At 37.9% G+C, this 22,880-nt stretch overlaps 1 protein-coding gene across 1 annotated transcript in view; it reads right to left on the bottom strand.

The window, feature by feature from the left end:
* The window catches only part of Tektin-A (Tektin A), an 84,244-nt gene that overhangs the window by 42,926 nt on the left and 18,438 nt on the right, over positions 1-22,880 (bottom strand). Inside the window, exon 2 of the mRNA XM_067151924.2 lies at positions 10,441-10,747. Within this exon, the coding sequence (XP_067008025.2) occupies positions 10,441-10,747 (307 nt within the window). The remainder of the gene's footprint in view (positions 1-10,440; positions 10,748-22,880) is intronic.

Here is a 22,880-nt window from a genome sequence, read left to right as displayed (position 1 = left end):
ATAACTCTGTCAGTATTTGTAGAAAGTCAATTGAAAAGGTAACTATCTAACAAAGAACCAGGCACATTTGTGTTCTATTTCTAGTACTATTAAATCTGAATGTAGACAAGATAATTCTTTTAAAATCTTTGGAGAACTCCCAGGACTGAATAAATGAAGGGCTTACCACAAAAATATTGTGTACTCCAAGGAGAGGCAAATAACCTAATAACTCGATCAATATCTGGTTTGTGGTAGATTTTTTAAATTTTTATTTTATTATGTGATGAAGAAAGTATATACAGTTCATCCTCAAGGTGAAGAGCAGATTTTACGTATAACTAAGAATCAAGGGCGCCCATACCCGAGGACAAGCTGGGGCCGCGGCCCCCGTCTAGCTCTCAGGGAAAGACAAAAATCTAGTGCAGTCATGTGTTTTCCTTTCAAGAAAATGACTTAAAAGTCAGTATTATGTAAAAACGGTAGTACCGTCACCCACCAACAGGCAGGGAATACCGTGGCTTATTCTACCGCAGAATAAAAATCGCCATTTACCTTCCAAAATATTAAAATTACTATGTACCCCCAGGTCTGGGCCCCCCTCTAGAAACTCTCATATGGGTGCCCATGCTAAGAATTACTTACAAATCAGGTTTAGATATTATGTCACATAATTTTTATTGAAATAATTGTCTCTCTTTTCAAAAATAAGATTACATACAAGTTATTTCAGAGATAACTTACGAACGTTATTTGTACTGATTACTCTTTTAATATATCAGGTTTGCAACACTATTAATTGAATCTCCAGCTATTTCATCTTTAGTTTTATGTGCATTATTGTCCACTGCCAGTATAAATTACACTGTACTTTCATTTTAATGTCCCTCATTTAAATAACCTGCTAAACAGTTAAACCGGAAGCATGTCCTATTTCTCAAACATGTCTCATAATCTTTCTACTGTAGGTTTATGCTGCAGAGTCACTTCCCATGACATTCGCTATACCACCGCACCGCACCCCTCCGATATCTGCAGTTAGTCCTGCCACCAACAATGCCAACTCTAATAATCGCATTCCTAACTCGCCTGTATTTCTGCAACACAAGGAAATTCATAAGTCTATGACATTATTTGAACTCTGTTACGTGCAAATCAATTGTATTCGACAAACATGTGTCTAGCTCATAATCTTTCTCTTTTAGTTAAAAGCCGCGTGGTCACTTCCCACTACCTTTGTTACACAACCATACCATATCACTCTGACGTCTACAGCTAAAGACTCATCGCCAACAAAGCCAACTCTAATGTATCACATTTCTGAATCACCTGTGTTTTGTTTGAGGAAATGCATATGTCAGTGACATTATTTTAACTTCATTTATACAAATAAACTGCATTTAACAAAAATTAATGCATATAATTATGTACAAATGAGTAGCATACTAATTGGATTTATTTAAGTTATATTTTGCTGGGACCATGAGAAATTCATGTATAAAACAGAATTATGCATAACATTGAAAGTATCTGTCATCAGTGTACCATGGCTTAAATGAAGGGTTCTCCAACTGTTTAGCCATGATCAGAAATGTTCATCATTTGCATATGTGAGAGCTGCTTTCAGAGGATCTCTGCACAGCAGAGGCACACCATCTCTCCTTCGCCTCTAGTGTTTCGCATGCCATTCACGGAATGAGAACCGCGGAGTGCATTCACGCTGTGCAGTGACACGGCTCCTGGACCGGACAAAATCAATGTCTCAAGGATATCCTCACCATATTCAACAACATATGGAGTGAGGGAGTGTTTCCATCTCAATAGCGTGAGGGAATTGTGATAGCAGTTCCCAAGCCAGGTACAGATCCAAAACTTTGTGGCATTACAATTAATAAATAAACTTGAAATCTGACGGTGTACATCTTCATATATCTGCATAATGTATTTGGACTTTTCGTATGTGTTGTTGGACCATATGCACGGCACAGTTTATACTTCTATGTTGGTAACGTTGCGAATTCAACTGCCTGAAATGTGTACGTTAATGCCATCTGTGCGTGCACAGTGGAACTTGTGGTGAGTTTGAACGCTGATAGACAGATAGCGTGTGACTTGCTAGACTGCTGTAGTGTTCTGGGCGCTTTAGGAACATCTGTCTGGTATTTGAACTCGCTGGAGAATGACGCTCATAACTGGCTCTGTAATGCCAGCTGGCGTATTAAACATGCCTAGTTCAGGCATTGGGTGAATGGCATTCTGTATCCCTTTCAGGGATTGTGAATTGTAAATAATATGTATAGCATTAGTGTATAAGATGAATATAGTATCGTATTAGTTTTAAAATATAGTGTTTGCCTTGTGAGTGATAGTGATTGTTCGGTTGCTTAATTCATTATGGATTATTTGGTAATGTAGTTTTCATTTATGTAAGTACCGCCATTACTTATTTGTTGATAAGTTTTTTTCTAAATTTTGTATGCGCCTCGTTGTTTGGTGTTCATATTTTTTGTGAGGCATAATTTGTGTTCATTCATTTTCGTCATGTGGACTTGTATTTAAGAGCCGTCGTATGTGCATTGTGATGTCCGATGAACTCTTGGTGTGTTTTGATCGTTTCCCATTTTATTTTTCATCTTATTTATTTTATTTGGCTAAATTTTGTGTGTGTGCTTCTCGTGCCATTTCCTTCATGCTGGTGTTTTCATTTGATTTATTGCCGTCCGTGCTTGTAAATTCTGCCTGTGTTTGACGTTAAATTTTATTGTGACACCTTGTTCTATTTATTTCATTTATTCGGGTTAGTTTCTCCTCTGTAACTGTACATTTTGAATTGTCTACCGAGCAATCTCTGTTGACACTCATTTTCCAAAATAGTAATTATTATTATTAAAAGTAATTTAAGGTACATAATTATATTTTGGTCTATTTGATGGTAGTAAAGTTCGGTATTATTCATTTTTCGTTTAGTGCTTCTATAGAATGTAAGGACATTGTTAATGGAGGGCTTTAATTATGTCGTGCCATCATTCTTGCATTATTGAGTATACTTATCTCACCTCGAACCGTGTCTGGTCTGCTATTGTTGATTATCTGCTCTTATCTTTGCCTGTTGTTACGTTACTGTTGCATTGATACTATTATTATCATCTTATCGTGTGTGGAGTCTGCCTCTGGATGCCGTTGTGTACAGATCTCTATTGTTGTTGCTCTCTTATGAGCATGTACTTGAATATGTGTTATTACTGACATTTTATATTACCGGACCGGTTTTGTCTTGAAGTGTACGTCATATGAATGATGATTTCTTGTTTCTTTCTGTTTGTAGTTTAATACTGGTAGTGTTTAATTTTACTATGCTATATGGTTCTATTTTTGTGGTATGCTAATGTGACTGATATTTTCCATCAAGATTTGTCTTTGTGATTTGATTTGATGCGACGCAAATTTGCATTTTTCTTCTTCTGCTATGCGTTCGGTACGGAGAACCCTCCATCGACAATGGTTCTTAGAAAATTTATTTATTTTTAAGTGTAGATAGCATGTAATATGGTTCACTTTAGGTTTTTTCAAGGAGCTCCTTTCTTAGTTAGGTTGCTAGTGTTAGTATTTAATTTTAAAAATTTATATTTTCTTAAATTTTGTACTATTTACCTAAATTATTTATTTATTTAAATTAAGAGATAGTGTATTTATTTGTTAAAATCCTCACCTTGGGATTTATAAATTATTTATTCTAATTTTAAAAGCACTATATTTAACCAAATTTCTCTTCCTTTTTAAAAAAAACAATTGTAGATATGACTTGTGTATTTATTTTTATTTATTGAAACTTCAAATATTTCTTCTAACTAGATAATATTGATTTATTTCACCTATTTATTTGCTGCTAAATATGTAATAGTTTGTATTAATTTTTGAATTAATTATAGTATAGTTGTTTTTTGAAAAGGGTGTATAAATTTTTCTTGTAGATGCTTGTTCTGGTTCCCTTGTTGATCCCACCCCTTTTAATTCCTTGGGAAATGGGTCCCTTGTGTTAAATATTCACTCTTCCACATTTATCTTAAATTTATTCTTGTGATTTTGGTGCCATTTTATGTTGTTGCTTCCTTGTTGTGATACGCTTACCCATGGTGTCACTAGCCGGACACCATTTTGATATCACTTGTGTGAGGGGGTATCTCAACTTCTCGATAGTTATAGATCAATATGCCTTCATAAGCTATTAGAATGGTTGACCAGTGTGTTGTGTGGGCCATGGAAAAGGAAGGTCTCTTGACTAACAACCAGTGTAGTTTTGCTCTCATCTATCTGCCACCAATCATCTTGTCAGACTGGAGAGCACCATTCGGGCGGCCTTTTTTCTGATTTTTTAATATTTACTATTGTCCACCACTGAGAAGCAATTTACAGAAAATGTGCAGTTCCAGAATCAGTTCTGTATTGTTGTTTGATCACTTGTAATATAGTTTCATGCAACTTGTTAGTTCCAAAACTAACCTTCTATGGTATTGTTCAAGATTTCATGGAAAAACTGTTCTGATATATAGTTTGGAAGCCATTCTCAGCAACTGACCACTTTCTTTATGGTGCTTATGATATCTGGGCAACGACTATGTAGTCATGGTCATAGAATGGTGGAAACACTGACATTATTTCAGAGTCTGGTCAAGCCAGTTGATTCTGATATTTTTTGAAATAGACACTACTATCAAAATTTAAGAAAGTTTTGAAATTGTCTAAGAAATCCCATTCATAACTGTCAAATAGTGACAGATCCTTAAACATTACATGGTTTACTCTTTGTCTGGAATTTTTAATACACTGACTGACAGAGCAAATGCAACACCAAGAAGGAGTGGTCAGAACTTTATGCCAATTGCAGGGTAGACTGACGTCACTGAGGTATGCTCATGATGTGAAATGCGCCGCTGCGCTGCGCACGTAGCGAACGATAAATGGGACACGGCGTTGGCGAATGGCCCACTTCGTACCGTGATTTCTCAGCCGACAGTCATTGTAGAACGTGTTGTCGTGTGCCACAGGACACGTGTATAGCTAAGAATGCCAGGCCGCCATCAACGGAGGCATTTCCAGCAGACAGACGACTTTACGAGGGGTATGGTGATCGGGCTGAGAAGGGCAGGTTGGTCGCTTCGTCAAATCGCAGCCGATACCCATAGGAATGTGTCCATGGTGCAGCGCCTGTGGCGAAGATGGTTGGCGCAGGGACATGTGGCACGTGCGAGGGGTCCAGGCGCAGCCCAAGTGACGTCAGCACGCGAGGATCGGCGCATCCGCCGCCAAGCGGTGGCAGCCCCGCACGCCACGTCAACCGCCATTCTTCAGCATGTGCAAGACACCCTGGCTGTTCCAATATCGACCAGAACAATTTCCCGTCGATTGGTTGAAGGAGGCCTGCACTCCCGGCGTCCGCCCAGAAGACTACCATTGACTCCACAGCATAGACGTGCACGCCTGGCATGGTGCCGGGCTAGAGCGACTTGGATGAGGGAATGGCGGAACGTCGTGTTCTCCGATGAGTCACGTTTCTGTTCTGTCAGTGATAGTCACCGCAGACGAGTGTGGCGTCGGCGTGGAGAAAGGTCAAATCCGGCAGTAACTGTGGAGCGCCCTACCGCTAGACAACGCGGCATCATGGTTTGGGGCGCTATTGCGTATGATTCCACGTCACCTCTAGTGCGTATTCAAGGCACGTTAAATGCCCACCGCTACGTGCAGCATGTGCTGCGGCCGGTGGCACTCCCGTACCTTCAGGGGCTGCCCAATGCTCTGTTTCAGCAGGATAATGCCCGCCCACACACTGCTCGCATCTCCCAACAGGCTCTACGAGGTGTACAGATGCTTCCGTGGCCAGCGTACTCTCCGGATCTCTCACCAATCGAACACGTGTGGGATCTCATTGGACGCCGTTTGCAAACTCTGCCCCAGCCTCGTACGGACGACCAACTGTGGCAAATGGTTGACAGAGAATGGAGAACCATCCCTCAGGACACCATCCGCACTCTTATTGACTCTGTACCTCGACGTGTTTCTGCGTGCATCGCCGCTCGCGGTGGTCCTACATCCTACTGAGTCGATGCCGTGCGCATTGTGTAACCTGCATATCGGTTTGAAATAAACATCAATTATTCGTCCGTCCCGTCTCTGTTTTTTCCCCAACTTTCATCCCTTTCGAACCACTCCTCCTTGGTGTTGCATTGTCACTGTCAGTCAGTGTATTTTTGACAAATGTCAAAGGTATGGTATTCAAAGTAATACAACCTGAGTGGTCTCCAAAATTTGCAAATGCAACAGGTGAAGAAGTAAATCTGAAAATATATACTGTATTAACAAGACCAAGCATCTTCAGAAAACAAGTCAATCATACAGGAAGAGCACCAACAGATTGAGAGAATAAACAGCTTCAAATATCTGGGAACACCATCAATGTTCAACAAGATCCTGAGGAAATGAAGCAGGGAAATGTAATGACACCAACCATTTTGAATAAAATTCATTCTACCGTAATGATAATTTAAACTTTAAACTTAGGCAAAGGATACTCAAAGGGTATATTTGGTCTGTCATATTGTCTGGGGTAAAAATATAGTCCTTGATTAAACTACATGGAGGCTTTCAAAATATGAACTCATCATAGAATGTTTGATTGGCTAACAAATGAACAAGTGTTCAAAGAGGAAAAAGTATACCAAGAACTTATTCAGACAATGAAATTCCAACCTTTTTTTTTTTTTTTTTTTTTGTGTGTGCAAAATATCACGAAATGACCAATATCAGATCTTGCAGTGGTTGTTAGGAAGCCAAATAGATGTATGATGGCTGTGCGAGAAGGCAAACTTCTTGAATGTTTAACGTCAAGGAATGGACAGAAATTTCCAGCATCAAAGATTGCAGCATACGTGCTGTAGAGAATGTTGACCTCAGCGGAGCCTGTGATGGCAAAGGAAAAATAATTTTTCTACTACATGTCTTCAGAAGCCAATTTCTTCAACCAATTCAACTTCAACTTCTATTATTCTGCAGATAATTTGTGTTAAAATATTGCATACATAAGGTACTAAACTAATGGTTAACTGCAATTCTGGCCATTAAAAATGCATCACCTAGAAGAATGTGAGCCATCACAATCAGACTTATTGGACAAAACACCCATCACACACAGGTGACTTGATTACTCTTCCAGCTTGGTACAACATGCAGAACATGCAAAAATCAGTACTTTGTGACCCCACCACAGGCAGCAATAACTGCTGCTACACATCATGACATTGAAAAGAACATACTTTGGATGTCCATCTGGAATATCTCCACCCATGCTGATTTCATGCCTGCCCAAAGTTCAACTGTTATTGTTGCGGGTGTCCTATGGCAAACCAGTCATTGGACAACACATTTTCGATGGGTAGGAGATCCGTTGAAGATAATAATCCCTTACCAACCGGTAGTAATGTAAGCCTATTCGAGGTAAATCAGCACAGTGATCAAGTGCTCATTCTGAAGAAAGGCCTCCTGAATGATGCTCTCCAGGCAAACTAGATGAATCAATGGTAGATTAATGAGAGCAAAAACCACACTGGTATTTAGTCAATAAAACCCTCTCTCCAAGGATTTTGTCCAGCCCAGGAGCTATGTCACTGTACAGCACAAGTGTGCTTCATAATTACCACTCTTTGAAAAACATGCTATAGGAATAAAAAGTACTAGAGACAAAACAAAGGTTCTGGTAGTGAGCCTCTATACCTCATCCTTTATCAGAAGCAAAGTAGGATCATATTTTCCAGAGCTGGGCATATATGCGATGTGATGAGAAGTGATGGAAGGAATCGTGACTAGATCTCCATTAACAGAGATTCCATGTATTGTTGGTGAGTTACATACTCAGACAATACAACAAAGTTTTGTCCACATTTTTGTGATGACTGAGTATGTGCCATCATTGAAGATACGTACTTTTCTCAAGTATCTTTTTCACTTTTTTGAATCAAAAAATGGGCTTTAGCATGTTACTACTTGAAGGTAATATGCTTGGCCATCGTAGGATTCTGACAATAATGACTAAAAGCCTCTTGACAATCAGATATGGCTGCTGCAATGTCATCAGTCCACCATGAGACCTGCTTCCGGTCTTCTGGTGATGGATGCCAAAAAAAGGCATTGTTTCCTATGCAGCAGCCATCATTCCAGTAATAATGGAACACATCTGAACATCAACAGACCCCAGCACCCCATCAACAATTGCTGAACATTTGGAAAAGTTTTCATTATGTATGCATCAATATCAATCTTGGGAAATGAGGGGACATGTCAACTGTATAACAAATAATTTTAAAATTGTTTTTTATTTTATATTGTCTTTTAATGCCCCTGGTTTTTGCCGATGATGTACAGTAAAACCTTGTTAAGATTTTTCTGCAGGGGACAACAGAAAAGTATGTGTTAAAAGCAAGAAAATGTACTACTGAATTTACAAATAAAAACTAGTCAACAGGGACATGGAAACACTAGATATGATTTTTTCTGACATGAGAGCACTTTATGTCATGTATCCGTGGGTACAGTGAAAACTATATCTACTGTTTCTAAAAATGAGAGGAAAGTATTAAAAGGTGTGGAAAACATGAGAGAACAAATATGAAAACCTTTTCCACTGGGGCTTATAAAATAACAAGTGCAATGAAAGGTGTGAAAAACATCAAACAAAAAATATGAAAATATGTGCACAGGGCCCAATAAAAATATCAAAGTATTATTGCAGATCACACACTCTTTCTAAAACAAATGTTAGTAGAAGCATTTTATTTTGGAGCAGTGGGTTATTAAACATTATTTTCTGATCACACTCTTAGAGAATGAATTGGAGGTTATATTCGACCATATGCAACCAGGAGGAATGACTTTGGCCACCATTTTGAATAAACATTGACCAACTCAAAGGATCAGGTCGATACTCAAAGGTGCGATTTCAACTTTCGTGACCTCTGTGCACAGATACGGATGCCAGTCCATTTTCTGACAGATTTTAATTTTGTTTTCATTAGTAAGGAATTTCATGACTTGTTTGGCCATAACTAGGCTTTCACAAGACAAATTTGCATCATGCTATTCAGTTTCACACCATTTTGTTCCTGATCCAGATATAGGCTACTGTATCACACGACAAATATTCGCTGCACTTCACTGTACCTCTCAAAACAAAATAAATTTCTAACTTCTGAATGGGATGTGAATACAAGCACAAGTAGGCTCACTGTGTTATTCAACAATCTCGCTGCTAATCGGCAAGCAAAATTGAATATTCCTGAGGCTAATAGCTTGCTCCCTGAAGGTGCAACTTATCCTGTGAAATTCAGGAATTTAAGGCCTTTTTCCATAATCATGAAACTGTGGTGATGGCACTTACCTGAGCTGAGAATCACATTTCTTTCACAAGGGATTACAAATAACATTTTCAGGGCTAGAGAAAATGTGATTGTACTAAACAGTAATAGCGAAAATTCATGACGTGATAAGTGAGGTATTTACAATATGCTAAACGGAAAAACATGTTCATGAGGAATGCACTAACGAGATTTAACTGGTATGGGGTGAGATAGAAGCAGAAGTGCCAGCTAGACTAGATCTTTGGCATGATGATTTTTACAATCTTAGGTCTTAAAATCAGCAAACCCAAGACAGCTGGCTTGGTGATGAGTAGAAACTCTCCACCTGTTCATCTAAGTCTTGGGGATGAGGAGATGGACATTGTAGACAACTTCCAATACTTGGGTAGTGTACTGTCTTCAGACAATACCATACATCAGGAGATTAGCAACAGAATACAGAAAGCTTCCACATTCTATCATACTGTTCATCAAATACTTCAGGATGAAACATTTCCCTTAGGTTCCAAGATCAGTTTGTACAAAATATATCTGCTACCTATATTGACTTATGGTCTGGAAGCAGAAACACTCACTGAATCAACAAAGAGTCTTCTTCAGACAACAGGAATGAAGTTCCTCCATTCTTGTCTACAAAAAAACAAAAATGGACAAAATAAGGAATATGTATATCTGACAGTAGCTTGGAGTGGAAAGCTTGCTGGAGATCCTAGAAGTGAAGTGATTGCAATGGTATGGTCACATGGAAAGGATGGATCCCTACAGGACTCCTCAAGCATACTTTGAGCACAGTGTTCCTTAGAAAAGAGCAAGAGGAAGACCTTGTGATGTTTAGGAGATGCAGATTTTCAAGGACCTTGAAATTTAGAAATGTAAACTGGCGTTGCATATATGAACAACATCTGAGGATGGACAGACAAACTGGAGGAGGCTCTTACACAACTGCACCCGGCTTGCTGGAGTGAAGAAATTATGATGATAATTGTCTTTTAAACCATTTGTCTAACTTCCTCTAAAGATAAATGAATAAAAATTTAGTATATAAGTGTCTGCATACCTTTATAAGTTCTTCTTCGGGTTGATCTCGTACCAGGTCCGGTTCTAACCGACCAGTTCGCCGCTCAAGACATTCTCCAGCAATAGATTCTGGAATACGTAGAACTCCCATCGAAGTCTTCAGTCGCTGCCTTTGTAATTCAAGTAGATTTATCTCATCAGCCATTGCATTGATAGCTCTTTCCAGTTCATTTTTCCAATGGTACACTTCATGAGCTCTCTGTCTCAAGCGGTTTGTACTGTCTGCCTGACACTTGTCTGTTGACGCAGATGTCATCTCAATACACCGACGGCTGTTGAATTCTGCCCTTAAACAGCCAGTGAAATGGTATTATACTCATTGGTTTCAAGAGGGAGGAATAGTTTAACATACATAATGGCATAGGGAAAGTAAAAGGAAGTATAAGAGAACTGGTGTCTAAATTATTAGAAATGCAAGTAGTCCACTCTCAATTATCTGCATACAGATTAACCATAGAGCAGTTTTCTTTGTTTCCTCACAATGTTTCATATATAGTACCTGTGAACTGAGCTTAGATCCCATAAACTTCATCCTCCACCATAAGTGACATGACTTAGTGCTGAGTAAGTGCCAGTCATCATATACCCAGTCTGTTGTATAACTTCATAGTGCCACAGTGTGAGTTATCTTTAGTGAAATGTAGAGCTCAAATATAAAAGAAAAGTTGTTAGTACCAGTACCGAACAAAAGCTGACAACAATCAAACAATTAGAAAAAGTCAGAACTGTTAAACAACAATAAATTTATAATCTCTCACAGTGAATGATTCTAGAGCTGTGGGGCATTTTCATTGGTATAAGTTTTAAAAAATAACTCTCTTTTTTATTATGCTTATGACAAATTTTGTAATAACCACTTTTTGTTTATCCATGGAACAACCAACCGACCGACCGATCGATCGATCAGTCGATCGATCCATCCATCAATCAATCAATCAATCAATCAATCAATCAATCAATCAATCATCTGCATTTAGGTCTGTTGCCCAGGTGGCAAATTCCCTATCAGTTGTTCACTTAGCTTTTTCTTAAACATTTTCAAAGAACATGGAAATTTATCAAACATTTCCCTTGATAATTTATTCCAATCCCTTATTCCTCATCCTATAAACAAATATTTGCCCTAATTTTTCCTCTTGAATTCCAACTTTATCTTCATACTTTTAAAAGCTCCACTCAAGCTTATTCATCTACTTATGTTATTCCATGCCAACTCTTTCCTGACAGCTATAAATATACCACATAGTTGAGCGTCTCACCTCCTTGCTCCCAAGTCTTCCTAGCCCTTTGTCAGAAATCACTCAGAACAAATTGTGCTGCTTTCTTTTGAATTTTTTCCAGTTTTTTTAACGAGTAGTCCTGGTGAGGTCCAGCACCGCAGTGTAGGGGGCAACATGTCCGCCTGTCACCCGGCGGCCCCGGGTTTGATTCCCGGCCGGTCAAGGGTTTTTAATTGTAATTTATTAATATTCCTGGTTGTGTCGTCCTTAATGTACCTTGCCTCACATTCAACCACACTACACTTCCGCAATTTTACTTACACGCAGGTTCCTCTCAAATGGTGAAAGTAGTGGCAAATGATCTCCATAGGTGGACACCATGAACAATTTTTTTTTTTTTTTTTTTAATCTCCTGGTGAGGGTCCCATATACTAGAGCTATACTCTAACTGCAGTCTTACTAGAGACTTATATCCCCTCTTATTTACATCCTTACTAGAACCCCTAAAGACTCCCATAACTATGTGAGGAGATCTGTAACCTTTCTTATCAACCTTGTTAATGTGATTACCCCCAATGAAGATTATTCCTTATATTAACACCTAGGTACTTACAGTGATCCCCATGGGGTACTATCACACCATCAACACAATAATTAAAACTGAGAGGACTTTACTTCTTGGTGAAACTTACACCTTGACTTTTCACTCCATTTACATTGTCTGCTGTTCACCTCACAACATTGTTTAAGTCCCCCTGCAGTAGCTCACAATCATGCAACTCATTTATCACTCTATACAGTATAACATCATCCACAAATAGCCTTATCCATGATCATAGTTCTTTACTCATATCATTTATATACGGTATACAAGGAAATATAAAGGTCCACTGCAGGACTCTCCTCTTAATCATAACAGGATCAGATAACACTTCACCTAATCTAATTCTCTGAGTTCCATTTTCTAGGAATGTAGCCACCTTTTCAACCACTCTTTTGTTTAGTCCAGTAGCCCTCATTTTCATTTTCATCTCCCATGATCTATCCTATCAAAAGCCTTCAATAGGTCAATAGCGATATTGTCTATTTGACCTCCTGAATCTAAAATATCTGCTATATTTTGCTGGAATCCTACAAGTTGAGCTTCACTGGAATAACCTTTCCTAAACCTGAAATGCTTTCTATCAAACCAGTTAGTAATTTCACAAATGTGTCTAATATAATCAGAAAGAATGCTTTTCCAGCTTACAAACAACACGTCAAGCTGACTGGCCTGTAATTATCCGCATTACGTTTGTCACCCTTTCCCTCTCCATTCATTTGGTATCGCTTCTTCATGCAAACAGTAATCAAATATGTATTTCAGATATCGCATTATATCCCAACTCATTACCTTTAATATGTCCCCAGAAAACTTATCAATCCCAGCTGCCTTTCTAGCTTTCCACCTTTGTATCTTTTTATAAAAGTCATTTTTTTTATCATTTCAGTATTTTTCCAGTATTAGCCACCTTCTCTATCTGGATATTATCTTCATATCCAGCTTTACATATCCTTTGCATATTGCTGAATGAATACTTCTGCCTTCTGGAAGTCCTTGCATATACACTCCCCTTGTTCATTAATGATCCCTGGAATGTCCTTCCTGGAGCCTGTTTCTGCCTTAAAGTATCTATACACATCCTTCCACTGCTTCCTAAAACTCACATGGCCACCAATTATGGTTGCCATCATGTTATCCTTAGACTGACTTTCTTGCTGAGTTCAGTTTCCTACTGAGCCCCTTCAATCTCTCCTTACTCCTCAACCAATCCTAACTGTATTTCTTTCTAATCTGCACTTCCTTCTTAATCTCTTTACTTCCCTGTTATAATATAATGGGTCCTACCACCAATACTATGGACAATCAAGAGGTGATTGTACCTTGAGACAGCAAGGCCCTTGAAAAACAAATATGAAAAACCTCCTCTTTCCCTAAGAAACCTAACAACAATTAGATCAAAACAGAAAGTGAGTGGATACCAGTCCTTCCGAAGAAGGCCATGAATAAGCTAACTCTGGGTGAGAAGAAACAGAACTAGCAGAACTGGTATTAATCAGGAGACAGTGTGGAAAGATGTAGAATTTGACTCGTACTTTTGTGCAGTCAAATTTGTAGAAGGCACCAAAATGTCTAGCCACCTTCATGCTAGAACAACCAACAATATGAATTTGACAACAACATCTAGTTGCAGCTGTTCCCATTGTTACTATTCAAATTGAGATTCTTACAGAGCTGTCAAAAAAGAAACTTGCATGTCTCATAACTTCTTCAAATTCAGAAAATTAAAGCTATCTTTGTATCAATAGCTTTTCTGTTATTAGGTGCTGGGCTGAGTGGCTCAGATGGTTGAGGCGCTGGCCTTCTGACCCCAACTTTGGTAGGTTCGATTCTGGTTCAGTCCGGTGGAATTTGAAGGTGCTCAAATACATCAGCCTCGTGTTGGTAGATTTACTGGCACGTGAAAGAACTCCTGCAGGACTAAATTCTGGCATCTCAGCATCTCCAAAAAACCATAAAAGTAGTTAGTGGGATGTAAAGCAAATAACATTACCGTATTATTGTTATTAGGTATGTTGAGAACATATAACACATGCTAAAAGAATGTTAAGTACAATTGGACAACGGTGGAACCTGAATATACAACCTTCAGTTTTCGCAGCAGGTGCTGTACCGATTGAGCTACGTTGACCCTAGAAACTTTCCATCTTGACTATACTGTATGTGATAATATGGGACAGGCATTTCTTGAAGAACATATTTACTTTTACCAAGTTGCATTCCAAGGAGTATTGACCAGTTTCGTTACGCACGCCAAACCCGAATCCACTATGCACCCATTCAAGCCATCCTTTGAGTAGCAATGTGGCTGATGAGGTCTCTACCGATTAACAGATGTTCTCTGTCATCAATAGAGTGGCTGAATGACTCCAGTTCTTTCCAAAATCCATCTTGTTCCTCTATTGGGCATCCTACCTGTGGTGCATAACAAGAGACCCAGTAACAACTCTGTTAACAATTAAACGATCGTATATATGGTCCACACTACATAGGTGATATTATCTCACAGTCCCTCGGCACCATTTAGTAAAATCACAGAGGCTTGTAGACTGAACGCTGAAAGCAGTAGCAGTTTGTGGAAAAATCAGCTTACGTGCCACAAAAAAAAAAGCTAAATACGCTGTTTTAAAGATTCATATTGCCATGATGAATAGCTCACACTTACAACTTGTTAACAATAATAACAACAACAATAATAATAGGCCCTAATAACAATATTAATAAAAATTGATCATTTTAACTGCGTTTCTCACAATTCACAACACAGGACAAACAAAAACAACATTAATTTGGAAGCAGATGAATACTTCAACAACTGTCAATGAGACAAATAATTAATTCCAGAAATATTGTTTCTACTCACCTAATGGGAAAATACAAAGTCCACACGATGATCTTTTTTGCTGCAAAACTTGTTGATCACCTTTTGGTTGAAGTTCTTTATTTCTGAGATAAGCTTTTTCTCGACTGATAGCATCGCTAATGCATTCAACTGTTCCTGATGCATAGTATTTCGAAGGAACGTTTTAATCCTTTTAGGATTCGAAAAGCATCTTTCTGGTTCTGAAGTGGTCATTGGCATTGTAATCAAAATCCTGAACAATTATGTTATTTGGGCAAATTTGTTCTTCAGGATCAGTTGAAGCAAAGGAACTGCACCATCAATTTCTCTGAAATAAGTTCTTTCATACAGAACGCTATGCTCAGTCATTAATCTATTCTTGTCTGGGAGTCTGTATACGTCACACATGGTGTAAACATATTTTACAGGGAACTGTTTTGAATACTTGTTCAAATTTATCAAATCTAATAAATCTGCAAACTCTAAATAAGAAACAGTCTCAAATCTACAACCTAGCTCCACAGTGATTCGATCACAAACATCCTTAGCATCAGCTGTCCAGTAGGATTCTGTTCTGCAAATTTTTTTGTGGCATTTCTGAAGAAACTTCATTTAATCAACAGAATCCCTGACTGAAGCAAATGTCTTCATAAAAATGCCAAGAGCATTTCCTATTTTGATTGCATCTGTTGACCTTGCTTGTAGCTGGGAGTACAAAATAACCACATGAGACATTATTCTATGAACGAAGGAGAGCCAAAATAAGAACTTTTCCTCCTCCAAATAGTGTCTGAGTCCACATGCTTCTTGAACTGTCCTTACAGATTTTGACTTTTCCAGATCAGAAAGCATTGCAACAAAGCATCTTTGTTTTCATACATGACACTGACGATTCTAGACTTGATGTTCCATCTTGTTGATGAACACCATGGAATTCGTTGTGCTACCACTTTTTCCAAAGCTGCCAGGCATTGAGGAGACCTGGAAAAGAATGCAGGAAATGTAGATAAGGCTACAGAAAAATATGCGCAGAACTTGATTTTGAGCGGCTGCATGTTCCAATATGAGGTTGATCTGGTGGGCATGGCAGTGAATGTAACTGGCTAAGGGACAGTGAGTTTGATTTGCCTTTGAACTCCACCTCTTTCACCACTCATCACAGATGCTCCATCATAAGTTTGTGCGGTAACTTTCTCTGGATTAACCTGTAAACTACTATTGACCTGCTGCAGTATGCACTCAGACATTGCATCTATGGTTTGTCCACCTGGATTAAAGAATCCCGAAAATCTTTCAAGCGGTTGGCCAATGTAATACATATCTGAACACAATTGCCAACTGTAGCTCTTCGGAGACGTCAGTAGTTTCATCTGCCATGATAGCAGTGTATTTAGTGTTATGTACTTCCTCCAGTATCTGTTCAAGGCAGACTTCCAGCATACTGTGTAACATTTCATTCTGGATGGTTTTTGATATTCCCTTAAATACCTTATGGATTCCATGTGTTCCTTAATGGCACAGTCGAAACTCCTCACTATATCAACTAATTCCAAGAACACTCCTGAAACCTCAGATACTGCAGACTCATCATGACCACATAAAGCTAGTTTGAATACCCCACACAATTTTATACAATCAATGATTTTAGACAAGATATACCTATTCTTCTCTGTTTCTGCATTATATCTCTGCAAAGTGCCATACTAAGTTGTCTTGCAATGTCCATATTTCCTTGAGAAATCAGATCCACTGCATTATTAATTGTTTTTTCTGTTAGACGAATGCTTATTCATATACTTATTTAAATGCCCCAGATCCTTCACGCCTTTCATACTCCAGGTATTATTTCCAAATAAGATGCAAAGAAAAAAACAAAGCATTTCTTATATTACAGCCACATATCCAACTGTTATTGTCATAAAGTTTTCAGTTGAAATGCCTGATATAACTGGAATTTTACCCTCTCAAAGCCCTCTGATTTAAATTTAAGACCGGTGTGGGATGACCTATAATTTTTATGTTCACTTTTTCTTCTAATGTTCTCCTAGAAAATGGTTCTTTCATTAAAATGTCCACACTATTTATGGTGCATACTCACTTCCCAACTTACATCATTGCAAACAGAATCATTGGAATATAGATCCTCACTAAGACCACTAGCTAATTTCACTTTATATACACTGCAGTGGTTAAATAATTGGACAAATCTCCGTATGAATTAAAGCACTAACACAATGACACAGAAGCAAGCACCAGCAATATAACCATAAGATCAAAAAATGCACAAAGCAACTGAATCACTGAGACCTCCCCTATGACCAGCATAAATTACATTCTAATGCGGGATAACATTTAGGGTCAGTCCGCGATTCTTTCGCTCACCTACGAATTTCTTATTTTTGACACAAAAGGAAGATGGATATTTTAATAAGCATTGGTTGGTTACCTTAATAAGGACATTATGTTTGCAATATATTGCCCCCCCACTTACGCTTTACCTTTGAGCCCAGATGATGTTACTCACTAGTAGCATAATCGCTTACCATGTTCAATATCAGGGTAGTAGGAGACATCGGGCAGTGCTACCGTTCTTGTGGGAAGGAAAATAACTACAGATGGGATCAGTGAAAGTTGATCCCGGTTTATGGTATACTCCACCAGCTACAGGGTGTGTTGCAAGCTTGGCTGCACCTGCATATTGCTTCCTTCAGGCTACAGGCCAGAGCTCATTTCACAGGAGCATGAGCAAGTTCACCAGGAGAACAGAGCTAGGTGTTTGACAGATTTCGTCCTGATATTAACAAAACACAAGTTCATACTGTACTCAAAACAAAGAAAAGGCACCAAGATAATTGTACTGAATATAAATAATTCCTTACTTTTCCAAGCTATGTGCTAGAGCCCGGTAGTACGTTTTGACTGACCGCCACTAGCTGAAAGGTATAACAATCTATAACGAAGATGGATGTACGTATGTATGTTAATTTCAAGGCATTAATGTGGATGTCGAACAGTCGTTTGAAGTGTGTGTTAACTGAACCTTTATTAAATAATCCCTTTTCCTGGAGGAGTATTCAGGAGAAAAGTGATATTTTTATTAAGTTACAACCCACTTCTTATGATAAAGTTATTCACCATTTCATAAAAAACCTAGAGTAGAATTTATTTTCAAGTAGGTCAGATAAGAAAATTAATAATCATTCCCCCAAAACCGTTTGACGTACAAACTGAGGGTGTATTTTACAGGTTCAGTCAATGGTAGACGTTTTAGTATTCTATGATAGAAGCGCTATTGAATTACCCGATGATGTCATACCGAGGACAGACTATTGCTGCTAGATATCGTTGTCTTTCATCTAGCTCCATGGCTAAATGGTTAGCATGTTGGCCTTGGGACCAAGGTGCCCTGGGTTTGATTCCTGGCCGGGTCGCAGATTTTAACCTTCACTGTTAATTCTGATCTTGGGGGCTGGGTGTGTGTGCCCTAGTGATCTTTCTTCTTTCAAATGAGATATTGAACAATCATCACACATGTTATCTAGAAATTGTTTCGATCTTAGAATTTCATGTCTTTATAATGCTCACAGGTCCAAGTGGAATTCTGAAACTATAGACAAATTCTGCATCAGTATTAAACAACATGGTAATGATGATTGTCTTGGAGCATGCTATTTAAATTGTTTCAATTAAGGTGTCTCACTGGCAGGCTGAAATAAAATGAGGTGTGATTACTGTTAAAAGATGCTGTAGTTACAAATAATATACGATTTGCAACAGCAGCTCCACAACCAGGACGTCATCAATGAATATACATTGATGACAAAGCGAAGAAGAAGAAGAAGAAGAAGAAGAAGAAGAAGAAGAAGAAGAAGAGGAAGAAGATGAAGAAGAAGTCTTTCTTTCAATATGGTTTGAATGGATGCATACTGGATTCGGGTTTGGCGTGTGTAACAAAACTGGTGAATGCACCTTGGAATGCAACTTGGTAAAATCTTGTGACATATGGACAACTAGCAAGATACCCATGCTTCATTACGGTTTTAAATTGAAGATTATTTTCCAAAATTTTACATTACTTTGTGTGGTCAATGCTTTCAGAGGAATGAATGGCTTTAGTGTTTTACCCCCATGTCATCCCCTTAGGGGTGGTATGTTTTGAAACCCTTCCTTAGTGGGTGTTAATTGCCTTTTATATATATACCAGTTTTCATCTCTGTAACTTCTTCAGTTTTAGAGATATAAGTATCCTCATAAAAAGAATTCAACCCTTCATTTCTTTTCAAACCCTGCACCTTAAGTGAAATTTCATAGAGCAAAGAAAATGTAACTTTATTTTCAAAGGCGATTCCAAATACCAATGTTCACTCACGTCTGTAAAAATACCCAGTTTTTTGAGATATAAGTATCCTCATAAAAAGAATTCAACTCCTTCACTTCTTTTCAACAACCCCCCTCTGCCCCTTAAGTGGATTTTCCTAAAATGAAGAAACATGTTTCTTTATTTTTAAAGGAGATTCCAAATACCAGTTTTCACGCCTGTAACATCTTCAGTTTTTGAGATATACTATAGATTTACTATAGATTTAAAAAATGTACACATATTTTCACTTCTTTCCCCCCCCCTCCCTTAAATGGATTTTCTGAAAACAAAAAAGGAGATTCCAAATACCAGTTTTCATGTTTTTTTTATATATATAAGCATCCTCATAAAAGGAATTGAACCCCCTTTTTACCTGTTTTCACCCCTGTCAAGAGGATTTTCAGAAAAAACATGTTTTTCTTTATTTTTAAAGGAGATTCCAAATACCAATTTATACGTCTGTAAGCTGTCAAGTTTTTGAAATATATACTCATTTAAACAATTCCACCCCCTTTCAAACCCCTTAGCAATGGAATATCCAAAAATCCTTTCTTAGTCAGCACCTACACTGTAATGTAAATGTATTCCCAAAATTTAATTTCTTTCTGTCCAGTAGTTTTGGCTCGGCGATGATGAATCAGTCAGTCAGTCAGTTGGTCAGTCAGGACATGTTCTTTTATATAGATGGATAAAAGGCTTCAAAATTATCAAAAATGTTTTTGAGAGAACAGAACCTCTTATTAGAACTCTTAAAAATTTCCAAATGACCAATGTTAAGTATCAAAAATACTTATTGGGAACATCTCAGTGTTAGTGACTGGATGTCGTGAGGAGAGTTCAGCACTACTGGAATCCCAGCCAATTATATCTATTGTTACAGTCATTGAAAATGACTTGGAATTCATGGATGTTCTGCCAACCTGGGCCCAATGTTTAGGTAGACAGACTTTGTCCCTCATAAGGCAGGATGAAGGGTGAGTGATAGAAGAATAACACTCTCTAAAGAAGCTTGGTCTAGCTGTCCCCACTGCTAGTACTGTGTTAGTGCTCATTCCAGGGTTTCAAGAGAAGATGTTCATTGATTTGGTCAGTGGAAGAGGACTTGCTATCCCAACTGCAGACAAAGCAAAGGAGCTATCTTCACCTAGCAGCACCTGCACTTTTGTGAAGCAGCTACAAAAGATGTCTGTAGTTCAAAGGAGCGCCCTTACTCAACACCTGATGGTAGGTATAAAATGCACCTGCTACCTTGTAGATGAGTAAAGGTGCTATTAAAGATTAAGGGAAATCACCATGACAGAGTCTGCCTCTGTAGTATAACAGTCAGCACAATTAGGTGCCGTCCTTCAGGGTGCCTAGATTCGATTCCCAGTACTGCCAGAGATTTAAGAATAGCAGGAGGGCTTGTGTTTGGTTAAAATGGTACATACAGCTCACCTCCATTGGGAATGTACCTAAAAAGAGCTGCCCCACCTCAGGATGAGGACACGAGTTTACTTTATTTTACCATGACAGAAAAACCTGACTATGATTGGCCTAGCAAGTCAGCGGAAAAGGTAAAGTTGGCATCAAAAGGAAATGGAGTCTTGGAAAGAATAGAAAAATATATACTGTGACCAATTCCACTCATACCTCTGGGACAAATGATCATTCCTTGGAGCCCAAGACTAATAAAGGGAATAATAGAATAACACCTAGATGACTTTGCCTTACTTTCAGAAACCCTTACAGATGCAGCAATGCAAGTCAGTCTCCTTGAAAAGACAGCCAAAATGACAGGCTTGAGAATCTCTGCCGAGAAAACAAAATTTTTGACGAATATAAAAAGTGCCCCAAAGTTTTTAGTAACGGATATTGGTCAAATAGAAAAGGTAAAGAAATTCAAATATTTGGGTGAGACAATTCAAGAAAATGGTTTAGAAAAATCTGCTATAGAGGAGAGGATACAAAAGATGGAAAGAGCGTACGGTATAACTAAGAATACTTACAACAAAAAGTGCTTATCAAGAAAACTTAAAATAAAGCACTACAACACAGTAGTGAAACCAGAATGCCTTTATGCCAGTGAATGTCTAGCACTGAACTACAAGCTTGATAAATTAGAAATATTAGAAAGAAGAATTATAAGGAAAATATTAGGTCCTCTAAGAATTGCAGAGTTTTGGAAATTAAGAAGTAACAATGAAATTTACCAGAATGTAGAAAACATATCAGAAACAATAAGAAAAAGGAGATTGCTATTTCTTGGACACATTTACAGATTGGATGACAATAGACTAACTAAATGAATCTTCAAATACCTTTGGGAAAAGAAATCAACTACCACCTGGATTCAAGAAGTCAAGAAAGACCTGGAAAGGAACAACATACGAGAAGAAGAATTATTGGAAAGAAAGATTTTTAGGAAGAAAGTCTTACAAATGGAAGGATTTGAAGGGAGGAAGGAAAAGAAAACAGACACAAAGTGGACTGAAGACAGGAAAAAGAAACACAGTGAAACAATGAAAGAATACTGCAAGAAAAGGAAAGAACAACTAAGGAGGAACAATTGAAATTGTAACGTGGTCCTTAGAAGGCCAGGACGCAAGAAGAAGAAGAAGAATAACACCTAGATTACATAAAATAAAAGAAGTGACAATACCAATGATTACAGACATACCTTATATTCAACATGGAACCACAGAACAGAAAATCTGAAGTAATTTAGCCTACAGAAGAGTAACATTAAAGTGGGTGTCATGATTTCCAAAGTTATCATATGCTTTGTTGTTGTTTGTTGTTTAAAGGGACCTAACATTGAGGTCATCGGCCAAATTATCATTTTATTTATTTATTTATTGTCTTGTTTTATATGGCGGGACTCAGGCTATGAAGCCTGCTATTCTGTCCGACCATACATACACCTACATGAAGAGTTAAATATACACTAAATTATCTACAGTTTAATATCTTAAGGTATCAATTAAATGTTTTAATTAATCTAATAACTTAGCTATGATCTAATCCTACTATGTTATAAGAAATTATTATTATTTATTAACCAGGTTTGACAGAGTTTTTTAAAGCGGAGGTGGTTTGACACGCTCCTAATTTCAGCAGGTAGGGAATTCCAAATTCGGCTGGCGGTGACTATAAATATTATATAATATTATAAATATTACAAGTAATTTTATTCTTGAAAGAATTTTACAAATTATCATATGCTAACTGTGTATCAAGAGTCTTTGATTGAGTCCAGATTATTCTAAGAGTTATCACATGTGAGAAATGTGATGAAAAATGTCCTGATGAATAATTGTGAAAGTGACTGAGAGGCTACAATACTTTGAAATACAGATAAAATGGTTCATATACATAAGAAGAGTGTTTCAATCTAAATTATTCAGAATATTTTTTA

Source organism: Anabrus simplex, chromosome 7 (assembly GCF_040414725.1).
Source record: "Anabrus simplex isolate iqAnaSimp1 chromosome 7, ASM4041472v1, whole genome shotgun sequence".
Lineage (NCBI taxonomy): Eukaryota > Metazoa > Arthropoda > Insecta > Orthoptera > Tettigoniidae > Anabrus > Anabrus simplex.
This window is presented reverse-complemented; position numbering and strand designations above follow the sequence as displayed.